A 26,751-nucleotide genomic window follows, 5' to 3' on the forward strand; every position below is an offset into this window, starting at 1 on the left:
ACACACTACTAGATACCTATAACTTTAATAATTACAGAGGATGATTTGAAAAAATATATATAAAATAAATTTTGAATCTTAAATTTTATATGCAAATTGTTTGCTTTAAAGAAAGTTTAATTTCAATAAAATAGGTCTACATCCATGATTGAATTTAGACCAGAGGGGTGTTTTGTCTCTAAATTGAAGATCCAAAACACTTCCCTCTGGTCCAAACGTCTTTCCCTGTCTCCCCCTCTCCTATGTCTTGGTATGTGATCTATACCTTGTACAGTTAAAAGGGATTCATTAGAGTTGTGTTCCTGTCTAAAATGCTTTGCTATGGGGGTTGTACTATCTGGATTACTTATATCCCTTATATGTTGAAATACTCTGTCACATAGGGCACGTTTCGTGCGCCCTACGTACTGCTTTTTGCATCCCTGGCATGTTAAGAGATAAATGACATGTGTGGTATTGTATGTGATTCTTTAACGTATGTCAAATTCTTTATTTGTTGCACTTGATTTGAATTAAGTTCCCTGTTCAATATGAGTGCAGGTTTTGCAAATGTTACCATTGCATTTGTTGCATCCCAATCTCTGGGTGAGCCATGTCTGTCTATTGTTGCTAGGTAACATAGAGGGAGCTAAAATGCTTCCTAAAGTTCTCGCTCTGCGAGCCGAAAAAAGGCAACCGTCAGCAACAATTTTCTTTAATTTAGTGTCACTCTCTAGAATGGGTAAGCAACCACGTACAATGTCACAGATTTTATTAAAATCTCTACTGTAGTTGGTAATAAAAATAGGCTTGTTGTGTTGTCTATGTTTTTTTGCAATGTTTTTGTGTATCAAGTTATCTCTGTTAATAAGATCTACTTTTATCTTTGTTTTATTCAAGAGATCTGTGTTATAACCCCTGGCCTCCATTCGCTGGTTAGTTTGTTGGGCATGCATTTGATATTTTAGTTCTGTTGTACAGTTACGTTTGGTTCTAATTCGTTGTCCATATGGAATGGATTCAATTGTATGTTTTGGGTGACATGAGGATGAGTGCAGAATAGTGTGACCCGCTGTGCTTTTTCTAAAGAGCTCAATCTCTATAGAATGTGTGTCATTGTTGGATGTCAGAGTGACATCCAAAAAATTAATAGTGTTGGCATTTTCAGTCATAGTGAAAGATAGGTTGAATTTGTTGCCGTTGGCATATTCCAGAAACTCAGCAACTGATTGCTGGTCTCCGTTCCACACCAACACCAAATCGTCAATGTACCGGCCAAAATAAAAAATGTGATCTCGGAAAGGATTAGTATCTCCAAAGACGTGGCACCGTTCCCAGAACCTCATATAGAGGTTAGCATAGGAAGGGGCGAATTTCGCCCCATGGCAGTGCCACGTCTCTGGAGATAGTAATGATCCTCGAACATAAAAAAATTATGCGTGAGAAGATATTCAACTTCTGTGTACAGGAATTGATTAGTGAAAGAATCATATGTAGTGTGATGGGTAAGAAAAATTGAAGTGCCTCCAAACCTAAAGTGTGAGGAATAGTGGTGTAAAGTGAAGTGACGTCTAAAGTGACAAATCTGTAAGAGTCACACCATGTAACATGTTTGATTTTCTCAATGAATGATGTTGTATCTTTTAAGTATCCATATAAGTCAATGACTATGGGTTGTAGGTAAGTGTCTACCAAATCTGAAATTCTTTCATTTAAAGAACCTATGCCAGCCACTATTGGGCGGCCTGGGGGGTGTATGGAATCCTTGTGTAGCTTTGGAAGCTGATGGAATATAGGAACACATGGGTTCTTAGGTAGTAAGTACTCCATGACCTTTTCTGAAAATACTCCATCTAGCCTAGCTTTGTGTATTATGTCTGACAAAATCTTACTGTATGATTTAGTGGGATCAGATGGTAACAATTGGTATAGATCTCTGTTGGCAAGTTGTCTGTTAGCTTCAATTAAGTAATCCTTCTTATTTAAGATTACTGTGTTACCACCTTTATCAGATTCCCTGATAACTATGCTTTGATCATCCTTGAGTGTTTGAATTGCTCTTCTCTCTTGGGGGGTCAAGTTGCTGTTTTTATATGTATTCATTGTTTTGTTCTTGTTGTTTAATGCGATTAGCTGTGCTTCAAGAGTTTGTTGAAATACTTGTAAATGTTGTCCCCTATAATTTCGTATTGGGTTTGGAAAGGCCCACCCCGTTTTTTGACTGTGTGATATTGGAAGTAGAAGGAATGTCTAATACAGAAATGCGTTCTTTGACTGGTAGGGAATTGCTAGCTTGATGTAAAGATGTTTCCTGATCTGAAGTGTCATACTCGTATTCAGTTTCACTAAATGTGACTTTTTTGTCTTGTTTAGGTCCTGTTCTCTTATGTATATTAGTATGGTGTGTTTTGTTTTTGAAAGATGGTTTATAGTCACTATTGTGGCTCCATCTGTAGACCTTGTTTAATTCATAGTCTAACTTGTCTCTATGCATTTTTTGTTGTTTAAATAACCATAGTTCTTTTTTAAAAGATCTCATATTTTCTTGAAATTGTCTGTCATAGTCTTTGAACTCTTGATGACATTGATGTTTTGTGAGTTCTACTTGTAATTCTTACATATGTTGAATTAATTGTAGCCTTTGTTTCTTTTTATATTCTATTAACAGATTTATAAGAGATCTAGAACAGGCAGTTAAGATCTCATTCCATTTATTTATGAAGTCTTGACATGTGACTTGAAAAGACGGAAACTTTGATATTCTTAAGCCCCTTGGAATTCTAGAGTTCGTTTGGTATAGTTGGAAGGTTTTAATGTCCAACTCTAATCTTATATCTCTTTTTCTAAGATTATCCATTTGTTGTATATATATATATACATACATACTGTAAACCATGAAAAATGGCTGGCTTCTATATTTTGAACATATTTGTCAAGCACTGCCTTAGAGTATATATGTGGATCGGAAAAGTGTTTTAAGTTAATAGTGATCCATAAGGATTGTTAAAAACTAAGAGGAATTGTTAATGGATAACTCCCAATAATAGATGATTTTCGAGACTATGTGGTGTATTAAAATGAAGCTTTGCTCCACACTTTGTGAATTCCCCCATCATCGCCAGTATGTGATAGCAAATAGTAGAATCTGAGAATTGCGTCTGTACGAAGATACGCCCTCCCAATGATAAGGGAGACGTGTGTCATGATGTGTTTAACTTTGCCTTTTTTTTGTGTTATTCTGATTACCATTCCTGTACCTTTAAATCATGTTTTCCAATTTGTCTCAGCTATATAAACCTCCTCCCACATCATTACCTTGCTTGATATTGTTTCACATTTCCTAAATGTGTTTCAGCTTGCCTTAACAGGGGATCCTGTTGCTCCTAACAAGCTATCCTCTGCCTTCAGCAGATTCCCATTCTGCTGCAGCTAACCTTGCTTCTGCAATTACCTGCTGTTCAGTACAGCTCATCCCTTCCTACAGCTTCCGCCTGCGGTGACGTCACACGCCAACTTCTGCTAGCGCTGCCGCTCTGAACTGCCATCAAGGATTACCCTCTCTAAACTACTCTGTTTAACCGCTTTCAAAGTAAACAGTACCAGGTACCTATTGACTCTTATGCTGATTGTATATATTTATCCTGCTTGCCAGAAGTTTACTTAATCTTGACTTTCATTGATTTCTATTATGCTGCCTGTTTCACATATCACGCTGTGTTACTTTACACTGGTGTATAGACAAGGGTTTTCTTGCTGCTTGTACCTCCCCAGTTGCCTTTTGCAGCTATAGAAACTTCCTTGCTCTTGTATTACCTGCCAGCAATTGCTGTGATTAAACCTGTGTAATCATTATACATCCCTGCAGTATTCATTGTTACTATCAGGTTCAATCCTTGCTACACATAAACCTTTTATATCTCAGCAGTTGTGGTTCAACAACCTATTACCTATCTTACAAGATTTAATCCATTGTTACAGAATACCAAGCCATATATAAAGATGGACCCAGCTGAGATTTCAAGTACTATACAAACTCTCTCCCAGAAAGTGGACTTGTTAACTAAGGGGCTTAATACATTAAAACAAGAAAATGTGGGGTTAAAAGCTTACATCAAAGATTTTGTTGATAGCAGAACTAGGTTCCAAGAACCTCAAGTTAGTCTCCCAGAGTTGTTTTCCGGTGATAGAAAACAATTTAGAGATTTTAAGAATTCATGTCTCTTATTATTTGCACTAAAGCCTTTCACTTACCCTAATGACAGAGTTAAAGTTATGACCACCATCTCCTATTTAAGGGCAGACCCTAGGAGCTGGGCTAACTCCTTTCTAGAAAATAATGATGAAATTCTAAACTCCCTGGAATCTTTCTTTTCTGCACTTGGCCAGCTTTATGATGACCCATATAAGCAATTAACCGCTGAAACATCTATGCGGTCATTAAAACAGAAAAAAAGGGATGTAGAGGAATATATATCAGACTTTAAGAGGCTAGCCAAAGATACTCAGTGGAATAACTTATCACTAAAAAACCAATTCCGCTTAGGTTTGTCAGAATCTATTAAGGATGAGCTCTCACGTATAGAGATACCCCAGACCTTAGAGGAACTAATAAATTTATCTATTAGTATTGATAGAAGGTTGAGAGAGAGACAGCATGAGAGAGCACATCAAGATAGCACATACAAAAAACATACTCCCTCAACTATCTCCTCCACTCATCATAAGACCACTACTGAACCCATGGACATCGCCTTCCTGAAGGGTCCCTTGAGCAACCAGGAAAAACTATGTCGACGCACCCTGAATTTGTGCGTGTACTGTGCATCTGATGAACACACGGTAAAGGCCTGTCCTATCTTACAGAAACAGAACAAGGGTGAGAGCTGCTATCCTTATTTTTCTATAAACACAGTCTCATATCCTAACACTTACTGTAACCTGCCTCTTTCCTTGCAGTGGGACCAACTCCGGCTGACTGTTACTGGGATAATTGACTCTGGTGCATCTGCCTCTTATATTGATGTGTTGTTTGCCACAAAAAATAAAATTCCACTAATAAAAAAAAAAAGACTCCTGTTCCTTTAAGGGGAATAGATGGGGAGGTCTTATCTTCAGGTCCTGTAGTACATGAAACTATACCCTTATTACTTACTACTCATGACCACCATAGAGAGTATATCTCTTTTGATGTCATTACATCCCCTGTCTATCCTCTCATTCTAGGTCTCCAATGGTTGAAACAACATAATCCTTGCATTAATTGGTCCAACCTCACTGTACAGTTTAATTCTGAGTATTGTATAAATACCTGCTTCCCTGTTTTATTATTACAAACACCTGAAAAAATACAAGAAACTGTAATTCCTCCTGAGTATTCAGACTTTCTTGACGTATTTAGCAAAAAGGAGTCCCAAAATTTACCACCACATCGTAAATATGACTGCCCCATTGAACTGTTACCCGGGGCAGTCATACCGTGTGGGCATATCTTTCCTCTGTCCAAACCAGAGTTAGACCACTTAAAATCTTACATAGATGAAAATATAGAGAAGGGTTTCATAAGACCATCTACCTCCCCTGCAGCTGCTGGGATGTTTTTTGTGAAAAATAAGGATTGCTCTCTTAGACCCATTGTGGACTATAGGCAACTAAACAAGGTGACACTAAAGAACCGTTACCCATTGCCCCTTATTCCACAACTAATTGAACAACTGGAAGGTGCCAAGGTTTTCACTAAGCTGGACTTACGAGGTGCATATAATCTTGTACGTATGAGAGCCGGGGACGAATGGCTGACGGCGTTTCGTACCCGCTACGGTCTATATGAATACACCGTCATGCCATTCGGTCTCTGCAACGCTCCGGCAACCTTCCAGCACTTTATTAATGATATTTTCAAGGATATCCTTGACACCTTCGTCATGATCTACATTGATGACATCTTGATATATTCCAAAACAGTTAAAGACCATGTCATACATGTTAGACAAGTACTCTCACGACTTCGCTCACATTCTCTTTACGCTAAGGCTGAGAAGTGTATATTCCACACAAGCAATATCTCATTCCTTGGATATAGGATCTCAGAGTCGGGTATACAGATGGATGACTCTAAAATTACCTCCATACTGAATTGGCCTCAACCGACGAATAGGAAACAAGTACAGAGCTTTTTGGGCTTTGCGAATTTTTACAGAAAATTTATAAAAAAAATTTGCTGTTATTGCTAAGCCTCTTACTGACTTAACAAAGTCTCTCCATAAATTCCTGTGGACTACAGCTGCACAAAACGCTTTTGATTTGTTAAAAGAAAAATTTACAACGGCTCCTATCCTACGACACCCAAACAGTCAGCTCCAATTTGTATTGGAGGTTGATGCCTCAGATTGTGCCATCGGTGCTGTGCTTTCACAAAGAGAAGATCTGAATAAGCCATTACATCCAGTCGCCTATTATTCCAGATGTTTAACCACCCCAGAAACACACTATCCTATTGGCGATAAGGAACTACTCGCCATCAAGGTTGCCTTCGAACAGTGGCGCCACCTGCTGGAGGGTGTTACTCATCCTACCCTAGTCTATACAGACCACCGCAATTTGCAGTACCTTAAATCCACGAAAACTCTTTCCGCTCGTCAAGTTCGATGGAACTTATACTTCTCTAGATTTGATTTCCTAATCACCTACAGACCTGCTGCAAAAAACGGAAAGGCAGACGCTCTTTCAAGGTTACCTGGACATACATCCTTTTCTTTTCCAAAACAGTCTATCATACCTGAAAATAAGTTCCTCCTCTTCTTCCTTGATTTGATCCCTTATTTTCGGGAAGAACAACATCAAGATACAACAAAACCACTACATCTTTTAAAACAAAAAGATGATGGTGAAAGGTTATATGTACCACCCTCTACTAGAAAGTTGTTACTTCATTCTGCACACGACTCTCCACTTGCAGGTCATACTGGCATACACAAAACCCAGGATCTTATTAACAGGTCGTATTGGTGGCCTGATATGAGCACTGACATAACGGACTATATCAACTCTTGTTCAATCTGTGCCACTTCCAAAAGATCAAAACATCGACCCTATGGGTTACTAATGCCTCTTCCTACTCCAACAAGACCATGGGCAGAGATTGCCCTAGATTATATTGTGGATCTTCCAAGATCAAATCATAATATCACAATTCTAGTTGTGGTAGATTTGTTCAGCAAAATGTTGCATCTGATAACTTTTCATAAGTTACCTTCTGCGTCGGAAACAATACAATTACTTTTACATAACGTTTTCAGACTACATGGCCTTCCACAACGGATAGTTTCTGACCGAGGTTCCCAGTTTACTAGTGGTTTGTGGTCAGAATTCTGCAAGGTCTTCAACATTGACAAACGGCTCTCAACTTCTTACCATCCTCAGACCAACGGGCAGACCGAGAGGTCTAACCAAAGCATAGAACAATTCCTACAATGCTACTGTCAAGTCAACCAGGATACCTGGTCCCAACATCTCCCTTACGCAGAATTTGCATTCAATAACAGTATTCATTCCACTACCAAACAGTCACCATTTTTCATAAATTATGGCTTCCATCCTACTTTCCAACTACTTCCAGAAGGAACCTCTTCACCACATATCAGTGATCTCTCTAATGTAATCTCTTCGAATTTTACGATAGTTTCTCAGGCTATTGAAGAAGCAAAAAATAAACAAAAGAAATACTGCAACCTAAGAAGGAGTACTCCACCCTGTTATTCACTTGGTGATTTGGTATGGTTGTCTACCAAGAACCTGAGGCTAAATACTCCTAGTAAAAAGCTCACACCTCTATACATCGGTCCTTATCCCATAACCAAAATCATCAATGATAACGCTGTTCGCCTACAAGTACCCAGCACTCTCAAGATACACCCAGCGTTCCATGTCTCCTTGATTAAACCCTATCGAACCGTTCGGGACCCAACTCCCAACCAGAGGATTTGTCCTGTGACCATCGATCCCAACGTTGAATATGAGGTCCACTCTATCTTGGATTCCAGGGTCTCTCGTGGACATCTGCAGTACCTGATACGATGGAAGGGTTATTCCGAGGAACATAACTCCTGGGAACCAGCTGTTAACATATCTGCCCCCAGACTTATTTCTCGCTTTCACCAGAGGAACCCTGACCGTCCACATCCATGAGCCTCTGAGCGGCTCATTTGGGTGGGGCATCCTGTCATGATGTGTTTAACTTTGCCTTTTTTTTGTGTTATTCTGATTACCATTCCTGTACCTTTAAATCATGTTTTCCAATTTGTCTCAGCTATATAAGCCTCCTCCCACATCATTACCTTGCTTGATATTGTTTCACATTTCCTAAATGTGTTTCAGCTTGCCTTAACAGGGGATCCTGTTGCTCCTAACAAGCTATCCTCTGCCTTCAGCAGATTCCCATTCTGCTGCAGCTAACCTCGCTTCTGCAATTACCTGCTGTTCAGTACAGCTCATCTCTTCCTACAGCTTCCGCCTGCGGTGACGTCACACGCCAACTTCTGCTAGCGCTGCCGCTCTGAACTGCCATCAAGGATTACCCTCTCTAAACTACTCTGTTTAACCGCTTTCAAAGTAAACAGTACCAGGTACCTATTGACTCTTATGCTGATTGTATATATTTATCCTGCTTGCCAGAAGTTTACCTAATCTTGACTTTCATTGATTTCTATTATGCTGCCTGTTTCACATATCACGCTGTGTTACTTTACACTGGTGTATAGACAAGGGTTTTCTTGCTGCTTGTACCTCCCCAGTTGCCTTTTGCAGCTATAGAAACTTCCTTGCTCTTGTATTACCTGCCAGCAATTGCTGTGATTAAACCTGTGTAATCATTATACATCCCTGCAGTATTCATTGTTACTATCAGGTTCAATCCTTGCTACACATAAACCTTTTATATCTCAGCAGTTGTGGTTCAACAACCTATTACCTATCTTACAAGATTTAATCCATTGTTACAACGTGCCATATGATTATGTATATAGCGATGATAATAAGTAAACGCCCCTTTGAGAGGTGTGTTGTATATATTGAATATTGATTGGTTGTTTCTGTAATAAATTAGCCTAGTGAATGGAGCCGCATACATACGCCTTTTGATAAAGCTCAGGTGAAACGCACGTCAGGCGTTTGCCTGTTCGTGAGTACTCTGGATTATCGGTAACACTATACTGTTGACATTGATCGTATAATTATGTTATTGTGAATAGCTGAATTTCTTCAGTTGGATCAAGCCCAGACATTTTTTTTTTTACAATAATTGTGAGTAGCCATCTATTGAGCGATAGTGTGATAAGCCCACCCTATAGCCCACTTTTGTGGGTGTCACGAAAGCATAGCTGGTAAATTGCTAGGGATCTTTTCCTACTCAATGGATGTCTTACAATGGGCCTCTGAAGCCTATTCTATTTGTAAACATTTGTAATTTGTGAATCCACAATCGGTTCTTTTACTGTATTATAAGGATCCACACATTGTTTATGTGTCTGTTTCCAGGGACTCCGACAGTGCTACTTTGTTTTTGTTTTTTAAGTCATTCATTCAACAGGATGTCTTTTAATTTATTGAAATAAATGTTGTTTTATTTACGGCTCTGTTTATAAGTGTGTGTCTACTTGGTGGTTACTTTCTTTTTCTAATAAAAGGCTTCTCTGCATTATGATTGTGCATATTCTGTACACTCCTAGGTATAGACTGTCTGTTATGGGCCTCTTGGTGAACTGAATCTGCTGCAGCAATGGTAGTTCTGCCCCTGGTTGGATGATTTATGTAACACGTAACATATCTATGCATTGCTTTCAGTTAGTTAAAGTCATTTTTATTTATTAACTGCTTTAAAAAAAAAAAAATTTGTGTGATTTTTGTTGTCACCATTGCTTGGGAAAGATGTTGGCATCATTGCCCTCTAAGCATTGTAGTTATGCCAAATACTGCAGTCCCAAATGCATGGATACTGCATGGAGTAGTTATCACAATACCAGACATCCCAACTCTCCCAGAAGTTCCGGGAGTCTCCCGCATTGAAATAGTGTCTCCCTGACACTCGCAAACTACACATAATATCCCGGAAACTTGGCTTTATATGGTTAGTGAGATCGGCCTGTCTGGGGCGGTGCTTGCTTTTACACAGTGGGCGCTGAGCAACCACATGATCAAACCCACTCACTCATATTATGGCAAGTTCTCAGTAATGAGAAAAATTTCATCCTAAAAAAGTGATGCATACAGATATTCCTGACAGCATGCCATATCATGCAGGTGTCCAGCGTCTTTATTGGCTGTTAGCCTGTCATACCTCCAAGTAAGATCCTTGTATTTCAAACTGCCCCCAAGGAGCAGCCTCGCTTAATAGAGTCCAAATAAGCGGTTTACTTGTCAGTTCCAAGCTCCTTCAAACCAAGCAGTTACCTCCGGATAAGCAACTTGTGGCTGGATCATACAGCATAAACTCCCGTTCCTGGTCAGCTATTGTATTTCCGTAAGGCATTAGTCATCTCTGATGATAGAAAGTTTGTAGGCATATAGTTACCCCACAGAGTCCCTGCTTTGTTCGCAAAGCACTGTGGGGCCAAACGTGCGTTGACTGAGTGCACTTGCACAGTACATTCTATCCAGCTGGTCTGTGTAACTATATGCCTATAAACTTTCTATCATCAGAGATGACTTATGCCTTACGGAAATACAATAGCTGACCAGGAACGGGAGTTTATGCTGTATGATCCAGCCACAAGTTACTTATCTGGAGGTAACTGCTTGGTTTGAAGGAGCGTGGAACCGACAAGTAACCCGCTTATTTGGACTCTATTAAGCGAGGCTAGTGGATTGCTCCTTGTCGGCAGTTTGAAATACTAGGATCTTACTTTCAGGTATGACAGGCTAACAGCCAATAAAGATGCTGGACACCTGCATGATATGCTGTCAGGAATATCTGTATGCATCATTTATTTTAGGATGAAATTTGTCTTATTACTGAGAACTTGCCATAACATAGGGCAGGTTAGAGAGGGTGTCTTCACCTTGTAGCCCCTGTCAGACATGCAGTGAGAGGTAACCTGTTGACAGTTTTTTCCTTTATTACAGGTTCTGCCTCAAGCAGACATCCCAACTCGTCAGTTGAGTCAATTGGTATCCTGTAAACACCTGGGAGCTTATGACTCACTTTGTAAATTGCCAGTGTTTTTTTGTTTGGTTTTTTTTTTGGGGGGGGGGGATACCTCCCTGAAATGAGTTTTTGCAGGTTGGGATGTCTGCAATACTGAGTGCTTATTGGGTGGACTCCTACTTGCGTTAGGTGTCTTTTGTCACACAGCACTGAGGGCTGTGCTTGTGGCCGGCTGTGAACAAGTTATACATCAAACTACTTTAGTAGGTGCCAATACTGAACTTCCTATGTGCAAGCAGGGACTTGTTAAAAAGTATTGTAGCTCCTACCGTGCTGTAGTAAACTTTCTGCCACACACTGAGAATCATAAAGGTGACATGAAGTTCCAATGTGGATTCACTGCAGCATTCATAGACTAATGTTTTGCATTGATGGCCATTCTGTTTAGATTTTTTGTGAGAGGTCATAGTTTTGTTTGTTTTTAAGTACTCAGACATAACCGTGGATGTTAAAAAATTTAAATTTTATAAACAGAACATATAACTATTACACTAAATTAGAAAATAGTAAACATGATTTGAGTGTGCCCTCTCATTTTCCTGTTTTCTAGTAAGTTAGAGGAAAAAAGCAGATCTCTGAATTTGTAGAAGACAATGAATTATTCAAGCGAATAAAATCAGAACATAATGTACAATCAATGCAGATAGAAAGGGCAAAAAAATGTTGCATACAATGTTTAACACTAATAAATATAAAATTTATGTATTTGAGAATAAAAATTAGGTGACCAAGACAAGAGAAACAGAGATGCTGAAAGGCTTGGGAAAGTAAGGAGATAATTGTCTTGTTAGGAATTCTTAATATATAACACATTTATAAGGCTAATAAGGTATTCCAAAGTTCAAATGCTGTAATGATGCATAATAAAGACATGGAGATTTGAAATATTTTGAGTGCTGCTGCTATCTTTTGGACTTTGGGATATTGATATTCTGGGTTTATGCAGGATCCAGTAGCAGCTGCGCACTTTTGGAATATTGTTGCTGGGCTTTATTTATATTATTGGCTAATAAGGTATAGTCATGGATAAAAACTGTCATGTTTGCAAGAGAAGGTAGTATAATTGTGTCGCTTTATAAAAAAAAAACCTTTCTGAAGAGTACAGTTTTTTTAAAGATCCTCTTTTAAAACAGGCGGTTTGTAGTATGGAAACAAGAGAAAGCAGCAAGGGGCCCTATTAAAACTCTTTTGTATAGAGCTTCTGCTACCAGTTATATATATATTATATATAATATATTATATATATATATATATATATATATATATATATATATATATATACAGGGAGTGCAGAATTATTAGGCAAATGAGTATTTTGACCACATCATCCTCTTTATGCATGTTGTCTTACTCCAAGCTGTATAGGCTCGAAAGCCTACTACCAATTAAGCATATTAGGTGATGTGCATCTCTGTAATGAGAAGGGGTGTGGTCTAATGACATCAACACCCTATATCAGGTGTGCATAATTATTAGGCAACTTCCTTTCCTTTGGCAAAATGGGTCAAAAGAAGGACTTGACAGGCTCAGAAAAGTCAAAAATAGTGAGATATCTTGCAGAGGGATGCAGCACTCTTAAAATTGCAAAGCTTCTGAAGCGTGATCATCGAACAATCAAGCGTTTCATTCAAAATAGTCAACAGGGTCGCAAGAAGCGTGTGGAAAAACCAAGGCGCAAAATAACTGCCCATGAACTGAGAAAAGTCAAGCGTGCAGCTGCCAAGATGCCACTTGCCACCAGTTTGGCCATATTTCAGAGCTGCAACATCACTGGAGTGCCCAAAAGCACAAGGTGTGCAATACTCAGAGACATGGCCAAGGTAAGAAAGGCTGAAAGACGACCACCACTGAACAAGACACACAAGCTGAAACGTCAAGACTGGGCCAAGAAATATCTCAAGACTCATTTTTCTAAGGTTTTATGGACTGATGAAATGAGAGTGAGTCTTGATGGGCCAGATGGATGGGCCCGTGGCTGGATTGGTAAAGGGCAGAGAGCTCCAGTCCGACTCAGACGCCAGCAAGGTGGAGGTGGAGTACTGGTTTGGGCTGGTATCATCAAAGATGAGCTTGTGGGGCCTTTTCGGGTTGAGGATGGAGTCAAGCTCAACTCCCAGTCCTACTGCCAGTTTCTGGAAGACACCTTCTTCAAGCAGTGGTACAGGAAGAAGTCTGCATCCTTCAAGAAAAACATGATTTTCATGCAGGACAATGCTCCATCACACGCGTCCAAGTACTCCACAGCGTGGCTGGCAAGAAAGGGTATAAAAGAAGAAAATCTAATGACATGGCCTCCTTGTTCACCTGATCTGAACCCCATTGAGAACCTGTGGTCCATCATCAAATGTGAGATTTACAAGGAGGGAAAACAGTACACCTCTCTGAACAGTGTCTGGGAGGCTGTGGTTGCTGCTGCACGCAATGTTGATGGTGAACAGATCAAAACACTGACAGAATCCATGGATGGCAGGCTTTTGAGTGTCCTTGCAAAGAAAGGTGGCTATATTGGTCACTGATTTGTTTTTGTTTTGTTTTTGAATGTCAGAAATGTATATTTGTGAATGTTGAGATGTTATATTGGTTTCACTGGTAAAAATAAATAATTGAAATGAGTATATATTTGTTTTTTGTTAAGTTGCCTAATTATGCACAGTAATAGTCACCTGCACACACAGATATCCCCCTAAAATAGCTAAAACTAAAAACAAACTAAAAACTACTTCCAAAAATATTCAGCTTTGATATTAATGAGTTTTTTTGGGTTCATTGAGAACATGGTGGTTGTTCAATAATAAAATTAATCCTCAAAAATACAACTTGCCTAATAATTCTGCACTCCCTGTATGTATGTATATATATATGTGTGTATATATGTATATATATATATATATATATATATATATATATATATATATATATATATATATATATATATATATATATATATATATATATATATATATATATATATATATATATATATATATATATATATATATAGTGACCATATTGCCGCTTTAAAAAGGGACGCATATGAAAAATACACGTCAGGGCTTTTTGAAGAAATGTTTTGTATATAAACCCTGACATATGTATTTTTCATGTGTCCCTTTTTAAAGCGGCAATATGGTCATATATATATATATATATATATATATATTTATATATATATATAATATTATCTTCATACTGTGTTTTTGTTTTGGGTGTTGGCCCAGCAAACAAGGTATTTTTGAAGACTGGTCTCATATTGACAATTTTCAGTATTTGGTGGAGATTCTATTTCATTCCATTCATTCATTCATTCATTCCATTTCATGGACTACTATTACTGATTTAATTAATGCCCATGACTCCTGGTAAAGTTTGCCGTTAGCTCTTCCAATCAACATATCTGTTTGCACTGAGCTGGAGCTGATGGTTGTATCGGTCTTCATACATTAAATGTGGTCCACATTTTTCAATATTTGTGGAAAAATTAAGAAACTTGTTTTGTACAATGGAGACATTTGCTAAATTTGGTAAATTGTATATATAATTAAATTAAGCCTATACAATACAATGAACGCTAGATGTCATATGCAATGTTTATTCTACTTCACAGTTTGTTAGAATTCTTAAATACTCATTGTATATTTCTTCCTGGTAGGCGTGCTTGGAGGACATTGAACGTGCTAAAGAGCATGGATATCCTGAGAGACTAAAGAACAAAATTCTTCATCGCCAGACAGAATGTTTCCAAAGGCTTAAGCAAGCTTCAGTCTTAACAGCATGTAAGATTAGTACAGGAGTTAATGGACCGGTTCAACCAACAAGTGAGTCCAACACAAGCAGTTTGAATCATAAACTTCAAGAACTCGGCTTGGACAGGAATCCACTGGTAACAAATGTTTGCGGTTCTTTGAGACTTGAGTATAGCACTTCCAAAGGGCGCCACATGGTTGCTGCAGAAGATATCAACCAAGGGGAGGCCTTAATATTGGAAGAAGCTTTTGTAAGTGTTATTATTCCAGTGAGGAAGCATCAGAAAGAAACAGCTGTTTTGGATACCACAACTACACAATGTGATCTTTATTGTCACCATTGCTTGGGAAAGATGTTGGCATCATTGCCCTGTAAGCATTGCAGTTATGCCAAATACTGCAGTCAAAATTGCAAGGATACTGCATGGAGTAGTTATCACAATACTGAGTGCTTATTGGGTGGACTCCTACTTGCGTTAGGTGTCTTCTGTCACACAGCACTGAGGGCTGTGCTTGTGGCCGGCTGTGATCAGGTTATACATCAAACTACATTAGTAGGTGCCAATACTGAACTTCCTATGTGCAAGCAGGGACTTGTTAAAAAGTATTGTAGCTCCTACCGTGCTGTAGTAAACCTTCTGCCACACACTGAGAATCATAAAGGTGACATGAAGTTCCAATGTGGATTCACTGCAGCAGCTTTATGCAAAAAACTAAGCTTATACTACAATTCAGGGAAAGATATGGGGACATTGACACCTTTTGAGAAATCGTTACAAAAGCTAATAAGTACAAAGGACATCGGATCTGCAGACCTGCAAAATTTAGGGCAGGCAATATTCCGGCACATGCTTCAGCTTCATTGCAATGCCCAAGCAATAATGGTTCTCCAAGAGGAATATGAGGGTAATGACTAGAAACATTTAACTACTATCTTTATACTGTGTGTGTCTAGACGCCTGTGATTTCATTGTGACACCATATTAAAACTAAAAGTACTGGGCTTGTTTAGTTCCTTGAAGTCACTTTCAGTATATTTTCCACCATATTGAAGTACAAAATGCAAAATTTGTAATACCCAATTTTCATTGCTCACTGTTTTATATTATAGGACTGCTCAATAGCCTGGTAGATAATTTCAGGATTTAAGACACAGCAATAGTTAACATCACTTTTCTATGTTAAAGTGACAATTTAAATAACCGTACTTTTCCTAAAAGTTCTGTGCTCATAGCAGGGTGAAAGCCTTCACCATAAGAGTGCACATCCAGCATCTGAGAGCAGGTGCATAGAATAAAGCATTCCCAGCTATAATCAGGTAAGTTATTTACTGTACTCCTTGTTATGCTCCCACCACTTCCCCTTGCGGTTTTAACTTGAAAAGTGCAACAGATCCATAAGCAAAATAATTTCTGGACACACAACAGCAGGATAACTACCACAGTTATCACGAAGTGCTATGGCTTACAGGAAAAAAGACTCACAACAAATATCCTTAAATGGACATGAATCGCTATATTTTTCTTTCATGATTCAGATAGAGAATACAATGTTAAAGGGATAGTAAACACCAAAATGTTATTGTTTAAAAAGATAGATAATCCCTTTATTTACCATTCTCCAGTTTTGCATAACCAACACTGTTATAGAAATATACTTTTTACCTCTGTCATTACCTTGTATCTAAGCTTCTGCTGACTGCATCCTTATCTCAGATCTTCTGACAGACTTTCATTTCAGGCAATAAGTGCTGACTCTTAAATAACTTCACCTGCGTGAGCACAGTGTTATCTATATGAAAAGCATGAACTAACGCCCTCTAGCTGTGAAAAATGTCAAATGCGTTAATTTAAGAGGCAGCCTTCAAGGTCTTAGAAATTAGCATATGAGCCTACCTAGGTTTAGCTTTCAACTAAGAATAACAAGCAAAATTGATGATAAAGGTAAATTAGAAGGTTGTTTAAAATTACATTCCCTATCTGAATCATGAAAGTTTTCTTTGGACTTTACTATCTCTTTAAGAAAGTTTTCAATTAATCTCTATTATCAAATTTGCTTTATTCTCATTTTATTCTTTATTGAAGAGATATCTAGATAGGTAGCGTACACATGTCTGGAGCACTGCATGACAGGAAGTAGTGCTGCCATCTAGTGTTCTTGCTAATGTATTACATTGCTGCAAAACATCTGCCATATATATTGCTGCAGACACGTGCACACTCCTGAACTTACCTTTCTGCTTTTCAACAAAGGAAACAAAGAAAATTTGACAATAAAAGTACATTGGAATGTTTTTTTTTAATTGTATGTGATGTATATGAATCAGTAAAGAAGAATTTGGGGTTTTATTTCCCTTTAAGATCCAAATGTGTATACTATATAATTAGAAACTGCTAATCATCTTCACATACAAAACTAGTCAGTTTTACATCTTGTATTTAGTTCTACCTGTGATATAAAGCACTTATTTAGATCTAACACAAGTTATTGGTATAGAATCATTCACATAAAACCAATTTGAAAGGATATAAGAAAAAAATGTGTTGTAGTTCATTTCAAATTTGCATAGAAATATTTTTTTGGCAATTTTAGATGTGCTTGCAAAAAATACGTTTTTGATTCATCTAGATTTTGTGCTCTTAGTGTGCCCCACCCCCAGCCGTTAGTCACGTGCATGTAGAACTCGGGATGAGCATACATGCATTCTTATGTTGAGCACATGTCATGCACAAAACCCGTGATAAGCATTCACATGTATGTTGCACAAATGCATCCATTCAGATGCAGCTACTAGGTGCACTAATATTTGTCAAATTTGACTTTTGTGTGTTTTTAAGGCCATAATTACCATTTAATTTATTCATATGGGTTTTTAGTACCATTTCTTTCCTGTACACCATGTTTTCTGAATGTAGCTACCAGATTAGTAGCAGCGTTTTGTAAGTCCAATGCATTTGTTTTTCACTAGGTACATAAACTTTTGACATTTATAAAACATTTTATGGTAGTACTAACTTCAATAGAATATTATTTGTAACAGTAAGCATATTATAATAATGTTTCTATGTTCTTCCAGTTCTGTTTATTACCAATACACTTGTATGCACAGTTATATAATGCATGCATTGTTAAAAGTACATTGTAGTGCGCAAATTACATGACCCTGACAATCAATTTTATCCTGCTGGGGAGTTGCAATAATTGTAGCTTCTGACCCATTACCTATAGGTTTAACCCCTTTGCATGAGGTTAAACACATAGCTACCTAAGGTCAATTATGCACAACTCCTCAGAGCGTGCCATTTTTTTAGTAGAATAGATCTTTAATAAAACTTCACAATTATTAAGTACACAAGGTTGGTGACAACTTCAGAGGCAAAATGTGAGACATTTTTGCAGTCTTCATTCTGGACTTCATTGCATACTTTTTATAACTTTAAAGGCATATAAAAGTGCAAATAAAAATGTTTTAGAGTCTTGTATTATTGCACTATAGCTTAAATATAACCACTGCAACCTAGCGGAACACATTTGGAGCAAAGGCTACCAATCAGCAGCTAGCTTCCAGTAATGCATTTGTGCTCCTGAGCCTACCTATATATTTTCAACAAAGGATGTCAAGAGAATGAAGTAAATTTGATGAAGAGTACATTGAAAAATCTTTTAAAATTGTTTTTCAGGTTTCTTTTAATATTGTTGCATCAGATCATGCTGATTCTGTTATCTTGTCCTTCTTGACTTGTGAGTTAAAGGGACAGTCTAGTCCAAAATAAACTTTCATGATTCAGATAGAGAATGTAATTTTAAACAATTTTCCAGTTTACCTTTATCACCAATTTTCTTAGTTCTCTTGGTATTTGTAGTTGAAAGCTAAACCTAGGAGGTTCATATGCTAATTTCTAAGCCCTTGAAGGCCACCTCTTCTCTCAGTGCATTTTGACAGTTTTTCACCACTAGAGAGTGTTAGTTCATGTGTGTCATATAGATAACACCGTGCTCATGCACGTTAAGTTCAGGTGAGCCAGCTCTGATTGGCTAAAATAGAAATCTGTCAAGAGAACTGAAATAAGGGGGCAGTTTGCAGAGGCTTAGATACACTTTTTACCTCTGTAAATACCTTGTATTTATATAACAGTGTTGGTTGTGCAAAACTAGGGAATGGGTAATAACATAATTTATGTAAGAACTTACCTGATAAATTCATTTCTTTCATATTAGCAAGAGTCCATGAGCTAGTGACGTATGGGATATACATTCCTACCAGGAGGGGCAAAGTTTCCCAAACCTTAAAATGCCTATAAACACACCCCTCACCACACCCACAATTCAGTTTAACGAATAGCCAAGAAGTGGGGTGATAAGAAAAAAGTGCGAAAGCATATAAAATAAGGAATTGGAATAATTGTGCTTTATACAAAAAAATCATAACCACCCCAAAAAAAGGGCGGGCCTCATGGACTCTTGCTAATATGAAAGAAATGAATTTATCAGGTAAGTTCTTACATAAATTATGTTTTCTTTCATGTAATTAGCAAGAGTCCATGAGCTAGTGACGTATGGGATAATGACTACCCAAGATGTGGATCTTTCCACACAAGAGTCACTAGAGAGGGAGGGATAAAATAAAGACAGCCAATTCCTGCTGAAAATAATCCACACCCAAAATAAAGTTTAATGAAAAACATAAGCAGAAGATTCAAACTGAAAACGCTGCCTGAAGTACTTTTCTACCAAAAACTGCTTCAGAAGAAGAAAATACAACAAAATGGTAGAATTTGGTAAAAGTATGCAAAGAGGACCAAGTTGCCGCTTTGCAAATCTGATCAACCGAAGCTTCATTCCTAAACGCCCAGGAAGTAGAAACTGAGCTAGTAGAATGAGCTGTAATCCTATGAGGCGGAGTCTTACCCGACTCAACATAGGCAAGATGAATTAAAGATTTCAACCAAGATGCCAAAGAAATGGCAGAAGTTTTCTGGCCTTTCTAAAACCGGAAAAGATAACAAATAAACTTGAAGTCTTTCGGAAAGACTTAGTAGCTTCAACATAATATTTCAAAGCTCTAATAACATCCAAAGAATGCAACGATTTCTCCTTAGAATTCTTAGGATTAAGACATAATGAAGGAACCACAATGTCTTTACTAATGTTGTTGGAATTCACAACTTAGGTAAAAATTCAAAAGAAGTTCGCAACACCGCCTTATCCTGATGAAAAATCAGAAAAGGAGACTCACAAGAAAGAGCAGATAATTCAGAAACTCTTCTGGCAGAAGAGATGGCCAAAAGGAACAAAACTTTCCAAGAAAGTAATTTAATATCCAATGAATGCATAGGTTCAAATGGAGGAGCTTGAAGAACCCCCAGAACCAAATTCAAACTCCAAGGAGGAGAAATTGACTTAATTCCAGGCTTTATACGAACCAAAGCTTGTACAAAACAATGAATATCAGGAAGAATAGCAATCTGTCTGTGAAAAAGAACAGAAAGAGCAGAGATTTGACCTTTCAAGGAACTTGCGGACAAACCCTTATCTAAACCATCCTGAAGAAACTGTAATATTCTCGGTATTCTAAAAGAATGCCAAGAAAAAATGATGAGAAAGACACCAAGAAATATAAGTCTTCCAGACTCTATAATATATCTCTCTGGATACAGATTTATGAGCCTGTAACATAGTATTAATCACAGAGTCAGAGAAACCTCTTTGACCAAGAATCAAGCGTTCAATCTCCATACCTTTAAATTTAAGGATTTCAGATCCTGATGGAAAAAAGGACCTTGAGACAAAAGGTCTGGTCTTAACGGAAGAGTCCACGGTTGGCAAGAGGCCATCCGGACAAGATCCGCATACCAAAACCTGAGAGGCCATGCCGGAGCTACCAGCAGAACAAACGAGCATTCCTTCAGAATCTTGGAGATTACTCTTGGAAGAAGAACTAGAGGCGGAAAGATATAGGCAGGATGATACTTCCAAGGAAGTGATAATGCATCCACTGCCTCCGCCTGAGGATCCCGGGATCTGGACAGATACCTGGGAAGTTTCTTGTTTAGATGAGAAGCCATCAGATCTATTTCTGGAAGTTCCCACATTTGAACAATCTGAAGAAATACCTCTGGGTGAAGAGACCATTCGCCCGGATGCAACGTTTGGCGACTGAGATAATCCGCTTTCCAATTGTCCATACCTGGGATATGAACCGCAGAGATTAGACAGGAGCTGGATTCCGCCCAAACCAAAATTCGAGATACTTCTTTCATAGCCAGAGGACTGTGAGTCCCTCCTTGATGATTGATGTATGCCACAGTTGTGACATTGTCTATCTGAAAACAAATGAACAACTCTCTCTTGAGAAGAGGCCAAGACTGAAGAGCTCTGAAAATTGCACGGAGTTCCAAAATATTGATCGGAAAGCTCACCTCCTGAGATTCCCAAACCCCTTGTGCCGTCAGATACCCCCACACAGCTCCCCAACCTGTAAGACTTGCATCTGTTGAGATTATAGTCCAGGTCGGAAGAACAAAGAAGCCCCCTGAACTAAACGATGGTGATCTGTCCACCATGTCAGAGAGTGTTGTAAAATCGGTTTAAAGATATTAATTGAGATATCTTTGAGTAATCCCTGCACCATTGGTTCAGCATACAGAGCTGAAGAGGTCGCATGTGAAAACGAGCAAAGGAGATCGCATCTGATGCGGCAGTCCTAAGACCCAACATTTCCATGCATAAGGCTACCAAAGGGAATGATTGTGACTGAAGGTTTTGACAAGCTGATATCAATGTTAAACTTCTCTTGTCTGACAAGGACAGAGTCATAGACACTAAATTTATCTAGAAACCTAAAAAGGTTACCCTTGTCTGAGGAATCAATGAACTGAATGGTAAATTGATCCTCCAACCATGAATTTGAAGAAACAACACAAGTCGATTCGTATGAGATTCTTCGAAAATGAGAAGACTGAGCAAGTACCAAAATATCGTCCAAATAAGGAAATACCAAAGCCCTATTCTCTGATTACAGAAAAAAGGGGCACCGAGAACCTTTGAAAAAAATTCTTGGAACTGAGGCTAGGCCAAACGGTAGAGCCACAAAACTGGTAATGCTTGTCTAAAAAGAGAATCTCAGACACTAAAAGTGATCTGGATGAATCGGAATATGCAGATACACATCCTGTAAATCTATTGTAGACATATAATGCCCTTGCTAAACAAAAGGCAGGATAGTCCTACAATAACCATCTTGAATGTTGGTATCCTAACATAACGATTCAATAATGACAGATCCAGAACTGGTCTGAAGGAATTGACCTTCTTTGGTACAAATGAAGAGATAAAATAAAACCCCAGCCCCCGTTCCAGAACTGGAACTGGCATAAATACTCCAGCCAACTCTAGATCTGAAACACATTACAGAAATGCTGAGCCTTTGCTGTGTTAACTGGGACACGGAAAAGAAAAGAATCTCTTAGCAGGAGGCCTTAACTTGAAGCCAATTCTGTACCTTTCTGAAACAATGTTTCTGAAACCAGAGATTAAGAACGGAATTGATCCAAATTTCTTTGAAGAAAACGTAATCTGCCCCATACCAGCTGAGCTGGAATAAGGGCCGCACCCTCATAGGTACTTAGGAGCTGGTTATAGGTTTCTATAAGGCTTGGATATATTCCAAACTGGAAATAGTTTCCAAACTGATACCGCTCCTAAGGATGAAGGATCAGGCTTTTGTTCCTTGTGAGGAAAGGAACTAAAATGATTATTTACCCTGGAAAGAAAGGGAAAGCAAAGATGACTTAGAAGACATGTCAGCATTCCAAGTTTAATCCATAAAGCTTTTCTAGCTAAAATAGCTAGAAACATATACCTGACATCAACTCTAATGATATCAAAAGATGGTATCACCAATAAAATTATTAGCATGTTATAGAATAATAATAATGCTATAAAATTATGATCTGTTACTTGTTGCGCTAAAGCTTCTAATCAAAAAGTTGAAGCTGCAGCAACATCCGCTAAAAATATAGCAGGTCTAAGAAGATTACCTGAACATAAGTAAGCTTTTCTTAGAAAGGATTCAATTTTCCTATCTAAAGGATCCTTAAATGAAGTACTATCTGCCGTAGGAATAGTAGTACATTAGCAGGAGTAGAGACAGCCCCATAACCTTAGGGATTTTTGTCTCAAAAAACTCTAATCTGTCAGATGGCACAGGATATAATTTGCTTAAACGTCTAGAAGGAGTAAATAAATTACCCAAATTATTCCATTCCCTGGAAAATACTTCAGAAATAGCATCAGGGAGATAAAACACTTCTGGAATAACTACAGGAGATTTAAAAACCTTATTTAAACGTTTACATTTAGAATCAAGAGGACCAGAATCCTCTATTTCTAATGCAAATAATACTTCTTTAAGTAAAGAACGAATAAATTCCATCTTGAACAAATACAAAGATTTATCAGCATCAACCTCTGAGACAGAAACCTCTGAACCAGAAGAACCATTATCAGTATCAGAATGATGATGTTCATTTAAAAATTCATCTGAAAAAAAGAGAAGTTTTAAAAGACTTTTATTTATACTAGAAGGAGAAATAACAGACATAGCCTTCTTAATGGATTTAAAAAATAAAATCTCTTATGTTATCAGGAACACTCTGAAAATTAGATGTTGACGGAACAGCAACAGGTAATGTAACAGTACTAAAGGAAATTTTATCTGCATTAATAAGTTTGACATGACATGCAATACAAATAACAGCTGGAGAAACAGATACCAAAAGTTTATAGCAGATACACTTAGCTTGGTAACTCCAGCACTGTGCAGTGATTTTCCTGAAGTATCTTCTGACTCAGTTGCAACGTGGAACATCTTGCAATATGTAAAAGAAAAAAACAACATATAAAGCAAAATTGATCAAATTCCTTAAATGACAGTTTCAGGAATGGGAAAAAATGCCAAAGAACAAGCTTCTAGCAACCAGAAGCAATAAAAAATGAGACTTAAATAATGTGGAGACAAAAGTGACGCCCATATTTTTTCGCGCCAAATAAGACGCCCACATTATTTGGCGCCTAAATGCTTTTTTGGCGCCAAAAATGACGCCACATCCGGAACGCCGACATTTTTGGTGCAAAATAACGTCAAAGAATGACGCAACTTCCGGCGACACGTATGACGCCGGAAACGGAAATAGAATTTTTGCGCCAAAAAAGTCCGCGCCAAGAATGACGCAATAAAATGAAGCATTTTCAGCCCCCGCGAGCCTAACAGCCCACAGGGAAAAAGTCAAATTTTAAGGTAAAAAATGTTAAATTAAAATGCATTATCCCAAATATGAAACTGACTGTCTGAAAAATAAGGAAAGTTGAACATTCTGAGTCAAGGCAAATAAATGTTTGAATACATATATTTAGAACTTTATAAACAAAGTGCCCAACCATAGCTAGGAGTGTCACAGAAAATAAGACTTACTTACCCCAGGACACTCATCTACATATAGCAGATAGCCAAACCAGTACTGAAACGAGAATCAGCAGAGGTAATGGTATATATAAGAGTATATCGTCGATCTGAAAAGGGAGGTAAGAGATGAATCTCTACGACCGATAACAGAGAACCTATGAAATAGACCCCTTAGAAGGAGATCACTGCATTCAAATAGGCAATACTCTCCTCACATCCCTCTGACATTCACTGCACGCTGAGAGGAAAACCGGGCTCCAACTTGCTGCGGAGCGCATATCAACGTAGAATCTAGCACAAACTTACTTCACCACCTCCATCGGAGGCAACGTTTGTAAAACTGAATTGTGGGTGTGGTGAGGGGTGTATTTATAGGCATTTTAAGGTTTGGGAAACTTTGCCCCTCCTGGTAGGAATGTATATCCCATACGTCACTAGCTCATGGACTCTTGCTAATTACATGAAAGAAAAAGGGATTAACTATCTTTTTTAACAATAAAAATTATGGTGTAGACTGTCCCTTTAAACCCAGGGGCGAAACTACAGGGGGTGCAGAGGACGCAGGGGCGACTAGGCCCCTGAGGGTGGGGGCCCAGCTTAAAAAAAATATATATATTTTTTTTTTATTTTGTTTTATAAAAAACGTTAACCTACCACTGCCTGCACTGATATCATGTGAGTGTGACATGACTACAGGGGTTAGTGTTTCTGTTTTACCCATTGGTGTTTATGTGTGTGTGAATGGTGTGTGTGTATGTATGTATGTGACTGTGTGTGTATTTGTGCATGTATGTGTGTGTGTATGTTTGTGGAACCAGCAAATTACAGACCTTGTTACTACAGCATGGGGGGCAGGGGGAAACAGTGTCACTATACAGTACCACTATATACAGTATGGGGGGGTGGACCATGTCACTGACTACTGTGGTCACTTTATAAAGTACTGGGCGGGTAGGTTCAGGCCAGCCATCTCACCGGCAGATTACAGACTGTGTCACTAACTTACTATATACAGTACTGGGGGGTTAAATATTGTCACTATATATATATATATATATATATATATATATATATATATATATATATATATATATATACACAGTAATAGGGGGTCAGACCATCTTACAGACTGTGGGCACATTGTACCTCCTTTTGCAGACATGTAATCTGATTCACATTTTTTTTTCTGTGTTAAATGTAAAAAAAAAAAAAAAAAAAGATATGTATTAAATTCACATTTTTTTGGAGGGGGGAGGGGCGGTGGGGGGCCCCTTCTTAGATTCTTGCACCTGGGCCCTGTGGTTTCTAGTTACGCCTCTGTTTAAACCCATAAGAGGGACACTCAAGTCAAAATTAAACTTTCATGATTCAGATAGAACATACAAGTTTAAACAACTTTTCAAATTTACTTCAATTAAAAAAATGTGCAGTCGGTGGGGCGTGGCTTAGCCGCAGACATGGCCGGTCGTGGAATTCAATAGCTCCAGCTATACTTTACATAATCTAAGGATTATCTCCCCAACTAACTCTCATCCGACTTTATAAAGCTGACTATCTCTCAAAGAAAGGATATAGAAGCAAGTTATGCCACTTTTTTATCTCTTCTTATCTCCAGAAACTCCTGACGGGGTGAGACCATAGTCTGCGGCCTAATATAATAATATACATCTATTTTATCCCCCCAGGCAGTAATTTAGTTGGGTAAAGGACTTGCGTTAGCTGTATCTAACTTTCTAATGTATGGAACGCTCCGTAACAAAAATTGAAGCACTGCTTAAGAAGTAAGCGGATATTGTGGCTTTAAACGGCATCGCAATGGAGGCAGAAATCCTAACTCTCCTACAACGGATGTCTCATAAAATGGACGCTCAGTATATCTCTGCTGCAGAGAGCTTGAAAACAGAGCTGACGGAAGAAGACACAGCCTATGAGGCAGAACCACTATCTGATAGTCCTCTAGTCAAGACTAATGTGGGATGCCGAGAGGAACGTACCGCAGACCTAACTGAGGTGGCTTGTACTGATCCTCGGTCAGCTGTGGATGGGGTAGAGTATGCAGCTCCTAGCTATCGGAAGACTCTGACACGGAACGGACCTGAAATCGAGGCTCAGAATACGATTAAGAGGTCGACCCTGAGTGCCCCGGAGATGCGGCCGGTCAAAGGGGTGCCCGGTATGAATTATGGATTGGGAAGTTTTGAGAGCCTGGCCACGGTATCTGCAAACGCCATGTTCCGGCCTGCAATGACCACTCAAGATCTCAACCTGAGAGCTGCTGATCCTCCTTCACTTTCCTGGAGCACCACCTATACCATGTTTCTAGGTCTAAAGACAGACAAACACTTAGCTTTGCAAGGAGCAAGGAGCAC

General features: G+C 38.4%; 1 protein-coding gene across 1 annotated transcript in view; it reads left to right on the forward strand.

Annotated features, from left to right (window-relative positions):
• SMYD4 (SET and MYND domain containing 4) overlaps window positions 1-26,751 on the forward strand; it is a 178,792-nt gene that overhangs the window by 79,124 nt on the left and 72,917 nt on the right. The window contains exon 5 of the mRNA XM_053706220.1: window positions 14,826-15,825. Coding sequence (XP_053562195.1) covers window positions 14,826-15,825 — 1,000 coding nt within the window. The remainder of the gene's footprint in view (window positions 1-14,825; window positions 15,826-26,751) is intronic.

This window comes from Bombina bombina, chromosome 3 (assembly GCF_027579735.1).
Source record: "Bombina bombina isolate aBomBom1 chromosome 3, aBomBom1.pri, whole genome shotgun sequence".
Taxonomy (NCBI): domain Eukaryota; kingdom Metazoa; phylum Chordata; class Amphibia; order Anura; family Bombinatoridae; genus Bombina; species Bombina bombina.